The 14,808-nt window shown below is 43.7% G+C and overlaps 1 protein-coding gene across 1 annotated transcript in view; it reads left to right on the top strand.

The window, feature by feature from the left end:
- Positions 1-14,808, top strand: part of snap91a (synaptosome associated protein 91a) — a 54,859-nt gene that overhangs the window by 25,629 nt on the left and 14,422 nt on the right. Inside the window, exons 12-17 of the mRNA XM_061776288.1 lie at positions 162-322; positions 2,926-3,005; positions 3,412-3,426; positions 3,553-3,747; positions 8,362-8,439; positions 14,161-14,415. Coding sequence (XP_061632272.1) covers positions 162-322; positions 2,926-3,005; positions 3,412-3,426; positions 3,553-3,747; positions 8,362-8,439; positions 14,161-14,415 — 784 coding nt within the window. The remainder of the gene's footprint in view (positions 1-161; positions 323-2,925; positions 3,006-3,411; positions 3,427-3,552; positions 3,748-8,361; positions 8,440-14,160; positions 14,416-14,808) is intronic.

Raw genomic sequence — 14,808 nt, 5'->3', positions numbered from 1 at the left:
ATGTTACCAAATAAGGTTCCTTGCCTTACATACATCTCAAAAGAGGGTGACAGTAAGAAAGAATGAATGAAAGTACACACAGTCGTCTTCATTCATTCTGAATTAATCTGTTAACTGGCATCCAAATATTCCACCTCACTCACCATGTTGTCTATAAACAGGACACAATGGCCAACAACAGCTCAGCAACGACTGCCCCATCTTCTGCACCACCCAAGCCTGCGCCACCCGCTGCTGCTGGTGGGCCTCCTGCTCGCCCTGGGCCGCCTGCCAAACCTCCACCACCCTCTGTGACACCCACAGCTGTAGCTCCCACCAGCAGGTAAATGCCATTAGATGAAATTACTATTTTTTAATGTTAAATTTATCTCATTATTAATTGTAGGGGAATTGGCTCTTTCTGTGGTGGAATTCTTGTGCCACAAAATATCCTGTTTTAAAAAAAAATGAAAGAAAACATAAATTAAATTGAGGGTGTTATGTATAATGTGATTAGCGACTATGCCCCACAGGTAGGATGTGACCGAGAGGTGAAAGAGAAATTCTGGAAGGAGCTAGACGAAGTAGTTCTGAGCATCACTGACAGAGAGAGAGTCGTGATTGGTGCAGATTGTAATGGACATGTTGGTGAAGGAAACAGGGGTGATGAAGAAGTGATGGGTAAGTACGGAATCCAGGGAAGGAAGTTGGAGGGACAGGATGCAAATGGCTGTAGTGAACACTTTTTTCCCAGAAGAGGCAGGAACATAGGGTGACCGACAAGAGCAGAGGTAGAAGCGCACAGGTGGATTACATCTTGTGCTGACGATGTAATCTGACGGAGGTTACGGACTGTAAATTAGTGGTAGGGGAGAGTGTGGCTAGACAGCATAGGATGGTGGTGTGTAAGTTGACTCTGGTGGTGGGGAGGAAAATTAGGAAGACAAAGGCAGAGAAGAGAACCATGTGGTGGAAGCTGAGACAGGAAGAGTGTTGTATGGCTTTTTGTGACGAGGCGAGACAGGCTCTCGGTGGACAGGAAGAGCTTCCAGAAGATTGGACCACTACAGCCAAGGTGATCAGAGAGACAGGCAGGAGAGTACTTGGTGTATCTTCTGGCAGGAAAGGAGAGGACACTTGGTAGTGGAACCTCAAAGTACAGGAAATCATAAAAGGAAAGAGGTTAGCTAAGAAGAAGTGGGACACTGAGAGGACCGAGGAGAGGCGAAAGGAATACATTGAGATGCGACGTACGGCAAAGGTAGAGGATGGATGGGAAGGATTTGCAGCAGGTTAGTGTGATGAAGGATAGAGATGGAAATGTGTTGACTGGTGCCAGTAGTGTGCTGGACAGATGGAAAGAATACTTTGAGGAGTTGATGAATGAGGAAAATGAGAGAGAAAGAAGAGTAGAAGAGGGAAGTGTGGTGGACCAGGAAGTGGCAATGATTAGTAAGGGGGAATTTAGAAAGAGATCAAAGAGGATGAAAAATGGAAAGGCAGTTGGCCCTGATGACATTCCTGTGGAGGTATGGAAGCATCTAGGAGAGGTGGCTGTGGAGTTTTTGACCAGCTTGTTCAACAGAATTCTAGCAGGTGAGAAGATCCCTGACAAATGGAGGAAAGGTGTCCTGGTGCCCAAGGGTGATGTGCAGAGCTGTGGGAACTATAGAGGAATAAAGTTGATGAGCCACACAATAAAGTTATGGGAAAGAGTAGTGGAGGCTAGAGGACAGAAGTGAGTATTTGCGAGCAACAGTATGGTTCCATGCCTAGAAAGAGTACCACAGATGCATTATTTGCCTTGAGGATGTTGATAGAAAAGTACAGAGAAGGTCAGAAGGAGCTACATTGTGTCTTTGTAGGTCTAGAGAAAGCCTACGAGTACCCAGAGAGGAACTGTGGTACTACATGTGGAAGTCTGGAGTGACAGAGAAGTATGTTAGAATAATACAGGACATGTATGAGGGCAGCAGAACAGTGGTGAGGTGTGCTGTAGGTGTGACAGAGGAGTTTAAGGTGGAGGTGGGACTGCATCAAGGATCAGCCCTGAGCCCCTTCCCGTTTGCAGTGGTGATGGATAGGCTGACAGATGAGGTTAGACTGGAATCCCCGTGTACCATGATCTTTGCAGATAACATTGTGATCTGCAGTGAAAGCAGGGAGCAGGTGGAGGAACAGTTAGAAAGATGGAGACATGCACTGGTAAGGAAAGGAATGAAGATTAGCCGAAGTAAGACAGAATGTATGTGCACGAATGAGAGGGGTGGTGAGGGAAGAGTGAGGCTACAGGCAGAAGACATAGCAAGGGTGGAGGACTTTAAATACTTGGGGTCAACCGTCCAGAGCAATGGTGAGCGTGGTAACGAAGTGAAGAAACTGGTCCAAGCAGCTTCGAACGGGTGGAGGAAGGTGTCGGGTGTGTTATGTGACAGAAGAGTCTCTGCTAGGATAAAGGGCAAAGTTTATAAGACAGTGGTGAGGCCAGCCATGATGTACGGATTAGAGTCAGTAGCACTGAAGAGACAACAGGAAGCAGAGCTGGAGGTGGCGGAAATGAAGATTTTGATGTTCTCTCTAGAAGTGACCAGGTTGGATAAAATTAGAAATGAGAGGAAGAGGTAGTGTATTCACCAACCAAAGAGAAGGTTGATGGATGTCGTGAGGGAAGACATGAGGGCAGTTGGTGTTCGAGAGGAGGATGCAGGAGATAGGCTTACATGGAAAAGGATGACGCGCTGTGGCGACCCCTTACGGGACAAGCCGAAAGGAAAAGAAGATGAAAAGAAAACTTGAATTGATCATTTCATTTCATGATCATTTTTATATTTCTTTATTTTTTATTTGAATATGAATTCATTTTTCATTTTAAAATACATTTTATGTATATATTTTATAATATCTCAGCATCATTGTATACTTGCTGCTTTTTTTTTCTGGGTCTAGTGCCCCTGATGATGGCTTCCTGTTGGACCTAGATCCCATGTCCTCCTCCTCAGCACCTTCTACTACAACTGGATGGGGAGGTAAGAAAATTGTCATTTCAGCAAATTCTCCAAAATTCCAGTGTTTCACCACTGTATCGTAGCCCTTCATTGGCACCCCTGATATACTGTATCACAGATTTTTTTTGACCAATCGTTCTTTATGTGTGTATGTGTGTGTATGGGCTCTGTGCTGTGGATTTTCACATTTTGCGAGAGGATGTGGAACGTATCCCCCACCACGATAAACAGGGGTTCACTGTATACTTTACATACATATATTGTATAAACAAATGTTAAACGGTGTCACATGTTATATGGTGTAGTATGAACATTTTGTTTGAATTAAATTCAATTTACATTATGTTGGATTTGTATTAATCAAGAGTTGCCAAAGGCTGTGATTATTATCCTTTTTTAATCTTTCTGTCTGTCTCTTGTTGTGCAGACCTTTTGGCCGATGGTGAGTAAGATCATGATAGCTTTCTGAGTTCTCTTTGTGAAAATCTTTGCAGAAAAAAACTATTTTCTCTGTTCCCCTCTTCTCTTTCCCTTTTTTCTCCTTGAATTGGTGGGATTATTCATGTAGCCACTCCCGCTGCCAGTAACAGCGCTTCTGAGACTGATCAAGCAAAGAAAGAGCTTGCTACTGATGCTGGCACTGCCTCTGAAGTGGCTGCAACGGCAGCTGCCGCTGCTACTGCTGCGGCCATGCCAGCACCCGCTTTCCTGTCTGTCGCAGGTCCCGATCCCTCATCAGTTAGAGACATCGACCTTTTTGGAGGTCAGTCAGTCCGACCTGTGGATAGAACACAATATGAACTAGGATCCACAGCTGGGTGGCTAATTTGCACAAGACTTTAATAATGTAGTAATGGATGAATACAGCTGTAAATCTCTTGTGGAAAAACAAAAATATTACACATACAAACCCCAATTCCAATGAAGTTGGGATGTTGTGTAAAACGTAAATTAAAACAGAATGCAATGATTTGCAAATCCTTTCCGTTCCAAACAATTTTTTTTTTTGTTGCCCGTCCCAGCATTTTTGGAATGTGTTGAAGGCACAAATTAAAAATGGGTGAATATTTGAAAAAACACAACAACAAAGTTTATCAGTTTGAACATTAACAATTTTGTTTTTGTAGTGTATTCAACTAAATATAGGGTGTGAAAGGATTTGCAAATCATTGTACTTTGTTTTTATTTACATTTTACACAATATCCCAACTTCATTGGAATAGGGGTTTGCATTTCTTTAAATGATCAACAACTATTATGTTTATTTATTATTTTAAGTATAAATTTTTCCTTTTTTAAAATATTCTACACCTCCACCTCACATTTCGGGCTAATTGTGTTTCAGGTTCAATTAAAGAGACAAACCCACAATGATCATTGAAATAACTAACTAAACCAGTTTTGTGTGTATGTGTGTGTGTTGTGTGTGTGGTGAACAGTATTATTTTAAAACACAAACTAATGAAAGTGGCCTGTACAAAAATTATGTTTTGTTCTTGGCCATTTTTCCACTGAGACCAAGCTTTCTGACAGATTTCACTCCAAAATACCAACCTATGCCTTCTATCCCTGATTTTTTTTTTTTTATTGCATTGGAAAAAAGGTGCAACAAAATATTAGGTCCATCATTTTTGTCAAGGCCAGTTTCATTTGTTTTTTGTTTGTTTATTTGTTTATAATTATGGGCCACCAAAAAGTATTGCCTTATTTCCATTAGTTAATTTTCAATGTTTTTAAATGTATTATTACATGTTTCAGTTGCTAATTTTTTTTAGTCTCCATCCTGGGTTTCTCTTAATAACCAGAGAGCAAAGCCATCCAATTTATAAATATTTATATTCCCATTAATTTGAGTCAGACATAGATACCTGTTATTGTTATTATTATAGTCTACACTGTCCAGTGTCCACTTTCATTGTTGTAGTTAAGCAGGTACTGTAGGTCAAACATATCCATTTATGCCTGGGCCTCTTGGGATATGAAACAATTAAAAAAAACATAGTCATACATACCCTTTATCTATTTTTTTACATCTCATGATTTGTGGATTCTGTGCACATATGTGCTAACAAGATGCTCTGCTATCATTCAGCTTGTTGCACAGACCAACAAATTCAACCGTTAAGTCGCATATATGCATATCCTAAAAATCTGAGTCACAATTGGTATTTTACTTGTCCTCCTGTTGGCTAAATCAAGACCGCACTACTATTACTCCAGCATGCATGCAACATTAATCATGCCACAATAAACTCATTGTGCTATTATGACTCACACTTTTCAGATATGCTGTTTTACCCCATTTGCTAACCACTCGCAATGATTTTCTCAACAAATACTGACTTTTATTGTGGCTTTTTTTATTGTTAATCCTCAAATCAACATGATCCTGTCTGATTAAAAAAAGCACAGTATTACAAAGAAAACTTGATTGCACTTCAAATCCAAATTTCTTTACTCACAAGTCAAGTTAGCAGGAGATCAATCAAAAGATCAGCTGTACCAAAGATATGAGGTAGAGAGTGTGATCAAACCATTTAAAAACATTCAAAGGTCCCGAAAGAAATGACTGAAATTCTAATAATGAGTAAACAAGATTAATTGGTCACTAACACGCAGGGCTTGAGAGTGAAGATACAAAATACAAAAAGCAACACGTCTTTGACATCTAGCTTTACTGAGTTTTTACTGGCTGTGTCTCACGTAAATTGGGATTTGTGATTAAAGGAGGTAAGGAGTCTCAATGGTCCTTATTTCACTAACAAGTTGATTTTATGTATTTTTTTGCTCAAGAAAATGAAACTGGCAGTCATTTCCAATTCTATCAATCAATTTTTGGAGCAATTGGTAAAAAGCTAATTGCCTTTGGAATGCCCCTTTTTTTTTTATCACCAAAATCGACACGCCCCCCTTGTCTCTGTGTGACATCAGTGGGAGAAGTGGAGACCAAATTCTCTGCATAGCCAGTGTGGAAAAAAGAATGTACGATACCATGTAGTGGCGGTATTAACTCATATTTTATAAATTGTAGTTGTTGGGCCGAATCCCCCCCACTTCCAAAATGACAACTTTTCAGGAAATAAAAAAAAATAAAACTAGTGACAGCTTGCTTGAGTTTCCAAACACTGCTTTGTTCAAGTTGGTATTATACCCTATATTGAGAACAACAGCTAGCATCCGTAAAACTATATTGAATCGCTAATTTCATATGCTGAAAAATTACAAATTTCTTAGGGTGTCATAGATTAAAAACTTGCCGGCCGCCGCGGGGACATTCGAAAATGCTTAATGTAAGCATAAAAAAGCATAACTGTCACGAGTGGCGAGGAGCTGGACCCAAGAGCAGGCGGAGGTGGATAGGTTATGATGAACAGTTTATTAGGGAAGGTATTGGAGGTGGTCCTAGGTGCGTTGGCAGGCAGTGGCAAGGACAGGCGGCGGGGTGGCAGGAATAACGTAGATCAGGAACACGGGAGAAACGCAAGGAGAAGCTGCAATACTTTGGCGAGGATTTCCGGGATATTACAGGCTTATATGCAGGTGGTGACAAGGGCTGATTGGTGATAGGTGCGCGGCTTGAGGAAGGTGCTGGAAAGAGAGAGGGCGTAAATCGCCACCCAGGCTCCAACAATAATACTGCAGGGCAGTTCATGACAATAACGTCGCTTCATGTCAGAAAACTACAATCAATTGTCACCAAAATGTATGTCTCTCCTTATGCCCACTTCAAAATATCAGAATGATAACTCCAAATATTTTGGATTTTATGGAGGTTAAGTGTATTTCTCATTAAGCGATGTTAAGCTTTTTCTCCAGTGAGCTTCTATGGAGAAGAAAACTCTTTACATCCATAAGCTAAAACAATATTGGGCCGATCATTTTTATATTTTCAGAGTTTGTAGCTGCCATGAGTAGAGATGTCCACGTAGATTTTGATGAAGATTGGTGACAGTTTTGGGGCATTAAGCCGCATTAAGATTTTTGTCACAAGTGAGCATCTATGGAGATGAAAATGCTTAATGTCCATAAAATGTAAAATACCGGGCCAATTGTTCAGATATTTTCAGAGGTTTAAGTGGGCATAAATAGAGATGTCCACATGAATTTTGGTGATGATTGATCGCAGTTTTGGGACATTAAGCATTGTGAAGCTTTTCGACAGTAAGCGTTTTAGATGAAAATCGCTAATTTATTACGCGGTCACTGCTTAAAATGGTATGAACATGTCACAATGACTGCGTGCATATCAAAGCCTTGCCTTGCATATCAAAGTCTGCAAGCCGTGCACATCAAAGTTTTGGTCAGCCGAGTCCCATGACCATAGAAAAAGCCTTGATTATGTCACAAAATGAAAAAACTGTTCAACATCAATGTTCAAAACTATTTTTTCAAGTATTCAAGCCTGATAAAATAGTATGAACACAGTGCTGTAATGGCCAGTGTTGACAGCGAGCAGGGCCCATCAAAGTGTGCGGTGACCTGACGCCACCAATCAAAAATCATCATAAACGCTAAACGCCTGTGTTATATCATCTCCCAAAACTGTTTTTGAAAGGTGAGCCATTCAATCAACTCAAGAAACAGCTTACAAAACTGAATTTAGGTGGCAGTGAATCACTTACCTCAGGTGGCTGCGCTCGACAAGGAGGCAAAACAAACCTACACAAGTTCATTTAACCTCGCTATTTACACTCATTATTGTCTAAAAAAAAATCCAGACTTTGAATATAGGTGACAATTACACCCCAGGCTTGCTCGTGTTGTAAGCCAACTAATTACATTAAGTTGTATGGGGAAATCAGATCTGCTTCTGGCGCTGACGTCACAGCTCAAGTAAGATTTCAACTGAAATGTGGGTGGGCCAAGATCTTGTTAAAAACCATCAGAAAATATGCCTAAAATAAATACTTTCTTGAGTCTTTTTTGGGGGGGATTCTTTCTGCAGACAAATGTTTTTAAGTCCAGAACTATGGAATAGGTGACAATGTTCACAGTTTTAGAGAGTCCCGTTAATAAAGATGACGTGTAGCTGACTTAAAAATCTTTTGCATCACATTCACTCCTGCCAAATCCAGATACCAATTGTAGTATCCTTGTCAAAGAAAGAATTAACCTTGTCCATCCCTGAACTTAACATGCTCCCTCTTGTCACAGAGTCCAAGCAACTTGTGACAACTTACCTCATCTCACTGAATGCAGCATTATGCAGCCCCTTAAAGCACTCCCAGAACTGATGGTGTAGTCAAAGAAATTACTGTTGGGCTGCATACTACTTGTATTCTTCCTCTTTCCCTGATACTGACCTCTCATATTTTGTTTTTGTCCATTCCATCTGTTTTTCCATGTTGTTTGGTGATGTGTTGGTGTGATACCCTAGATGCATTTGCACCTTCCCCAGGAGATGGTCCTGCCGCTGTGGCTGCGGGTCCTGCCACTGATGCATTTGGTGAATCTGGTGGGTGAAAAAATATCCTTTATTTAAATAGTCAAGTGTTACATCTTAACATAGGACCCCTTTTTGATAGCAGTAGCACAATTCTGACAGCCATTAAACTTAAATATTATGAGATTTTCTGCTTGAATTTCTATGGAGGATGTCAGAATAGCCTCCCATAGTTGATTTTTGGATGTGAACTGCCTCCCACCCTCGGAGTTCTGTTTGCTTTAGGATGCACTAAAGGTTCTCACCAGGGTTGAGGTCAGGTGAGAATTGGGGCCACACCATGAGTTACTTTCCTTTTATGCCCATAGCAGCCAATGAAGCAGAGGGATTCCTTGCACTATGCGATTGTTCAATGATGAGTGCCGTGTAACTGTGAAAAGTCCAGATGGATGGAGTAGTTAGTAGATAGTATGCATCTCTCCACCATGTTCCAACAAGGCTGCAACATCAGCAAGGAGGTAGCGCATTCATGTTTTTGGCCAGATTCATGAAGAGGGAGCTGGTCGTACCCTTTATGGTCCCTGAAGGTGTGAAAATGACAACTTAATGCACAGTTGCACAGTTTCTGACCGACCACTTTCCTCCATCGTACAAAAAGAATAACCCTGCTGTCTGTAACAAAATCATCTTCGTGCATAGCAATACACTATCTCATGCTGCAAGGAATACCTCTGCGTTCTTGCCTGCTGTGGGCATAAAAGAAGATAAACTCATGGTGTGGCCCCAAGCCTCCCAGACCTCAACGCTGTTGAGAACCTTTGGAACATCCTCAAGCAAAAGATTTATTAGGGTGGGAGGCTGTGAGCGTGGGAGGCAGCTCACATCCACAAAGCAACTGTAGGAAGTTAGTCTGACATCCTGCAGAGAAATTCAAGCAATAAACTCCCCCTCAAAAAAAAGAAGTTCAATAGATGTAAGAAATGTGAAGCTGCTATCAAAAAAGGGGTCCTATGTTAAAATGGTTAGGATGGACTTCAGTTAATGACTTCCTAATGTTGCACATTCAACATATGACTATTTTTAAGTTCTATAAAACCTCTAATATGTGTTGAAACTCTGGTGTATTTGATAATTTGGAACAGGCATTTTAGGTTTTTTATTTTTCCAAAAAATAGTGTGGTCATTTGGAGGTTTGTTCAAAAACATTCCAATTATGCTCTAAGGGTTAATCATTTTAAAATTATTCTGTCATTTGCATCAACTAGTTAGGAAAATCTGAGAAAAATATAATTTGCATTATAATTTGGAACACAGTGTATATACAGTTCCCATGGTCCCACCACCTGTAGGAAGGGCCATAGGGGTCGGGTGCATTGTGAGCTGGGCGGTGACCGAAGGCAGGGACCTTGGCGATCCGATCCCTGGCTACAGAAGCAGGCTCTAGGGACGTGGAACTTCACCTCTTTGGCAGGGAAGGAGCCTGAGCTGGTTTGCGAGGTTGAGAGTGTAGCCTCCCTCCGCCTTAGGGTGGGGGAAAGGGACCTGACTGTTGTTTGTGCCTATGCACCAAACAGCAGTTCAGAGTACCCAGACAGAAGTCCTTGGAGGAGGTGCTGGAGAGCGCTCCCGCTGGGGACTCCATCATTCTGTTGGGGGACTTCAATGCTCACATGGGCAATGACAGTGTGAGACCTGGAGGGCCGTGATTGGGAGCAACGGCACCCCGATCAGAACCCGAGTGGTGTTCTGTTGTTGGACTTCTGTGCTCACCACGGATTGTCCATAACGAACACCATGTTCAAGCATAAGGGTGTCCACACGTGCACTTGGCACCAGGACACCCTAGGTCGCAGTTCGATGATCGACTTTGTGGTCGTGTCATCGGACTTGCGGCCGTATGTCTTGGACAGTCTGGTGAAGAGAGGGGCGGAGCTGTCAACTGATCACCACCTGGTGGTGAGTTGGCTCCGTTGGTGGAGGAAGATGCCAGTCCCACCTGGGAGGCCCAACGTATTGTGGGGGTCTGCTGGGAACGTCTGGCAGAATACCCTGTCAGAAGGAGCTTCAACTTCCACCTACGCCAGAACTTCGCCCGCGTCTCTGGTAAGGCGGGGGACCATGTTCCGTCCCTCCATTGCTGAGGCGGCCAACCGGAGCTGTGGCCGTAAGGTAGTCAGTGCCTGTCGTGGCGGCAATCCCCGAACCCGTTGGTGAACACCAGCGGTGAGGGATGCCGTCAAGCTTAAGGAGTCCTATCGGGCCTTTTTGGCCTGTGGGACTCTTGAGGCAGCTGATGAGTACCGGCTGGCCAAGCGGAATGCGGCTTTGGTGGTTGCTGAGGCAAAAGCTCTGACATGCGAGGAGTTCGGTGAGGCCATGGAGAACGATTTCCGAACGGCTTTGAGGAAATTCTGGTCCACCCTCTGGAGGGGGAAGCAGTGCACCATCCACACTGTGTATAGTGGGGATGGGGTGCTGCTGACCTCTACTCGGGACGTTGTGGGTCGGTGTGGACAATACTTCAAAGACCTCCTCAATTCCACCGACACGCCTTCCCATGAGGAAGCAGAGTCTGGGGTCTCTGAGGCGGGCTCTCCTATCTCTGGGGTTGAGGTCACCGAGGTGGTTAAAAAGCTCCTCGGTGGAAAGGCCCCGGCGGTGGATGATATTCGCCCGGAGTTCCTAAAGGCTCTGGATGTTGTGGGGCTGTCCTGGTTGACACGCCTGTGCAACATCGCGTGGACATCGGGGACAGTGCCTCTGGATTGGCAGACTGGGTTGGTGGTCCTTTTTAAAAAGGGGGACTGGAGGGTGTGTTCCAACTACATGGGGATCACACTCCTCAGCCTTCGAGTCGAACCTTAGTTTCAGGAGGAGCAGTGTGGTTTTCGTCCTGGCCGTGGAACACTGGAGCAGCTCTACACCCTCGGCAGAGTCCTCGAGGGTGTATGGGAGTTCGCCCAACCAGTCTACATGTGTTTTGTGGACTTGGAGAAGGTGTTCGACTGTGTCTCTCGGGGAGTTCTGTGCTTCGGGAGTATGGGGTGCCGAACCCCCTGATACGGGCTGTTCGGTCCCTGTACAACCAGTGTCAGAGTTTGGTCCGCATTGCCGGCAGTAAGTCAGACTCATTTCCGGTGAGGGTTGGACTCTACCAAGGCTGCCATTTGTTTATGGACAGAATTTCTAGGCGCAGCCGAGGCATAGAGGGGGTCCGGTTTAGTGGCCTCAGTATTGCATCTCTGCTTTTTGCGGATGACATGGTTCTGTTGGCTTCATCAAGCCGTGATCTCCAACTCTCACTGGAGCAGTTCGCAGCAGAGTGTAAAGCGGTTGGGATAAGAATCAGCACATCCAAATCTGAGACCATGGTCCTCAGTCGGATAAGGGTGGAGTGCCCTATCCGTGTCGGGGATGAGATACTGCCCCAAGTGGAGGAGGTCAAATATCTTGGGGTCTTGTTCACGAGTGAGGGAAGAATGGAACGGGAGATCGACAGGCGGATCGGTGCAGCATCTGCAATGATGCGGACTTTGTATCGGTCCGCTGTGGTGAAGAAGGAGCTCAGCCGAAAGACGAAGCTCTCGATTTACCAGTCGATCTACGTTCCTACCATCACCTATGGTCATGAGCTGTGGGTCGTGACCGAAAGAACAAGATCCCGGATACAAGTGGCCGAAATTAGTTTCCTCCGCAGGGTATCCGGGCTCTCCCTTAGAAATAGGGTGAGAAGCCGGGAGGGGTTTAGAGTAGACCCGCTGCTCCTCCGCATTGAGAGGAGCCAGATGAGGTGGCTCGGGCATCCGATTAGGATTCCTCCCCGACACCTCCCTGGTGAGGTGTTCCGGGCACGTCCCACTGGGAGGAGACCCCGGGGTCGACCCAGGACACGCTGGAGAGACTATGTCTGGCCTGGGAACACCTCGGGATCCCATCGAAAGACCTGGAGGAAATGGCTGGGAGAGGGAACTCTGGGCTTCCCTGCTGAGGGTGCTGCCCCTGCGACCCGACCTCGGATAAGCAGAGGAAAATGAATGAGTGTATGTACAGTATTTTAGATTATATTGTATATACTTGTGCAAGGCGGCACGGTGGACGACTGGTTAGAGCGTCTGCCTCACAGTTTGTAGTAGTTTGTATAGGCTACTAGAGGTTGGAGAGTGTTTACAGCATAGTTTGGATATAGTTTGGGTAGTCGATAGCGAGTGATTGCGATTACGTCACTCCTCGGAATCCTTGGAAAGAGGCTGCTGCCTGCTAACCTGGCCAGGGTGCCCTGGTCAGCCGTTGGTGCACTCGACTTGCAACCTGGGGTATGGTGGTCGCCTGAGTTCGAACCCCAAGCAGCACCGTGCCGTATAAGTAACTGTTATTAAGGCTGATCAATCACATTTCTTTATTAAAAACTGCATTTTCTACCATTTCTTCTTTTATTCAAAGGGAAAGTATTTTTGTCTTCCAAGAAAGTAAGGTACAATCAAACCTCACTGAGAGAGGGAAAATTCATGTACCCCAGTTTATATAATTTTCCTCTTGAATTGATCACTTAAAACAAAAATGATGATAAACTGGTATTTCTAAATAAGCATTTTCAAAATCCTCTGCCCTGTTAAGCCCAAGCCATTTTCCCAAAGTGACAGAAAAACATTATACAACCTGCCATACCAGTGATGAGGAACATTAACACATTTAAGCACACAGAATACGTTAAAAAATAATATATTTTACACTTTATTTTGGGAAATGACTTTGTCAGACATTGTTTTGTCATACATAGTCATTCACAAGAGCCAAAAAGACGCAAAAATGCCACGCAGCACATACTGTATGTGAGTGTCGATACAGCTGCCTGTGATTATGCACATGGCCACCAGGTGCTTTCGTGTGCAATGAAGCATCAAGAAATGAACCGTTACTCGAACCAATGGTTGAAGTGTTACGATGCTTCATGAAGCTTCATTTCACCATCACTACCAAAAACAGGTGAAAAACGTACCCGTCGAGCAGAATTGTTGCTTTTGCCTTCGCTCTGCTTCTGTTTGCTAGTCTTATATGCCCAGTTGTTGGCAAATGAGGGATGGACATTTCTCCCCACTCCCCTCCCCCCCAGAGGTGCATTATCCGTTTTAGCAAAGCTCCTGAAGCCCAAGGTAAAAGGTCAGCGCAAGGCTGTACGGGTGTGAGTGTGCCAACAAGTGCACCGCAAATGACTGACACATCGTCAGTTGTGCGTTCTGTTTCTGATTAGTGGTTTTTCCCTCGGCGTAGTGATTTAAAAAAAAAAAAAAAAAAAAAAAAAAAAAGTCCAACTCCAGGTACAGAATGGGGCCAGAAGGGGCTGATTTATTTATTTTTTTTTTTTTTTTCCTGGAGACCATTTCACTAATGTACTAATGTCAGGTCATACTAACAGTTTTAACATATGACAAGTTTTTTTTATTTTATTTTTTTTAATTGCAAACGCCCCTTTATTCATGTACTTCTTCCTCATCGTTTCTATTTCTCCAGTTAACAATAATTCAGAGAATGTACAGATTGCGACTAATAACTCTTATCTAGTAGGCCACTAACAAGAACCCTTTTGATCTCACTTACTTAAAGGAATCAATAATCTAAGAGATGGGTTTGTGTGCTGGGTTTCCTTTCTTTCATTGTTTCCAACACTCATTAAGATATCCACATGCACCTTGCCTCACAGATATATTCATGTTTTAATCCTCCACATCTCCCTTCTTCTCTCATCAAAACCCTCCTAACCCTTCAACTCGACCCCTGCTGCTTCTCTTGTTGAAGACCCTTTTGCTACGACCGAGGGGAGTGCGGACATTCCTCCAGGGCTGGACCTGTTTGCTATGAGACCCGCTGACAAGGGTGCCACCACCGTCACCCCTCCCACCTCTAGTGAGGCACCGGCCATCGCTACCCCCGTCGTTGTCCCCGCTGCTGTCCCCACCTCTTCTATCACCACCACCACCACCACTAGCACCACAGACACCACCACCACCACCACAGAGTCTCCAGCCGCTCCGACTCTAGATTTCTTTGGTGGTAATGTCCTTTCACTCTCATTATGCTCTCCCCATCACTCTGCATTATGATGATGATAATGTTTTGATCGTGTTTGCTCTTGCTCTATACATCAGTAATACTGACAATGGTAATAGTAGAACGTCAATACCTTTTATCTCAAATTTCTATACAGTGAACCCCTGCATATTTGGTGTTTGGCATTTGCTGATTTAAAAAAATGAATAAAAAAAAAATAGAAACCTATCCTCCCATAATTTTAAAGAAAAAAATCACATATTTGCAGTTTTTTTGCTCAGCCCAAAGCAATAAAAGTATTGCCTTAGCACCATTTTAATGCATCTTGGTGCCAATGAACTATGTTGAAGACAGCTGAGGAGCTTCATTGAAAAAAAAAAAAAGTAGTTTTGTCAC

This window comes from Phyllopteryx taeniolatus, chromosome 6 (genome assembly GCF_024500385.1).
Source record: "Phyllopteryx taeniolatus isolate TA_2022b chromosome 6, UOR_Ptae_1.2, whole genome shotgun sequence".
Lineage (NCBI taxonomy): Eukaryota > Metazoa > Chordata > Actinopteri > Syngnathiformes > Syngnathidae > Phyllopteryx > Phyllopteryx taeniolatus.
This window is presented reverse-complemented; position numbering and strand designations above follow the sequence as displayed.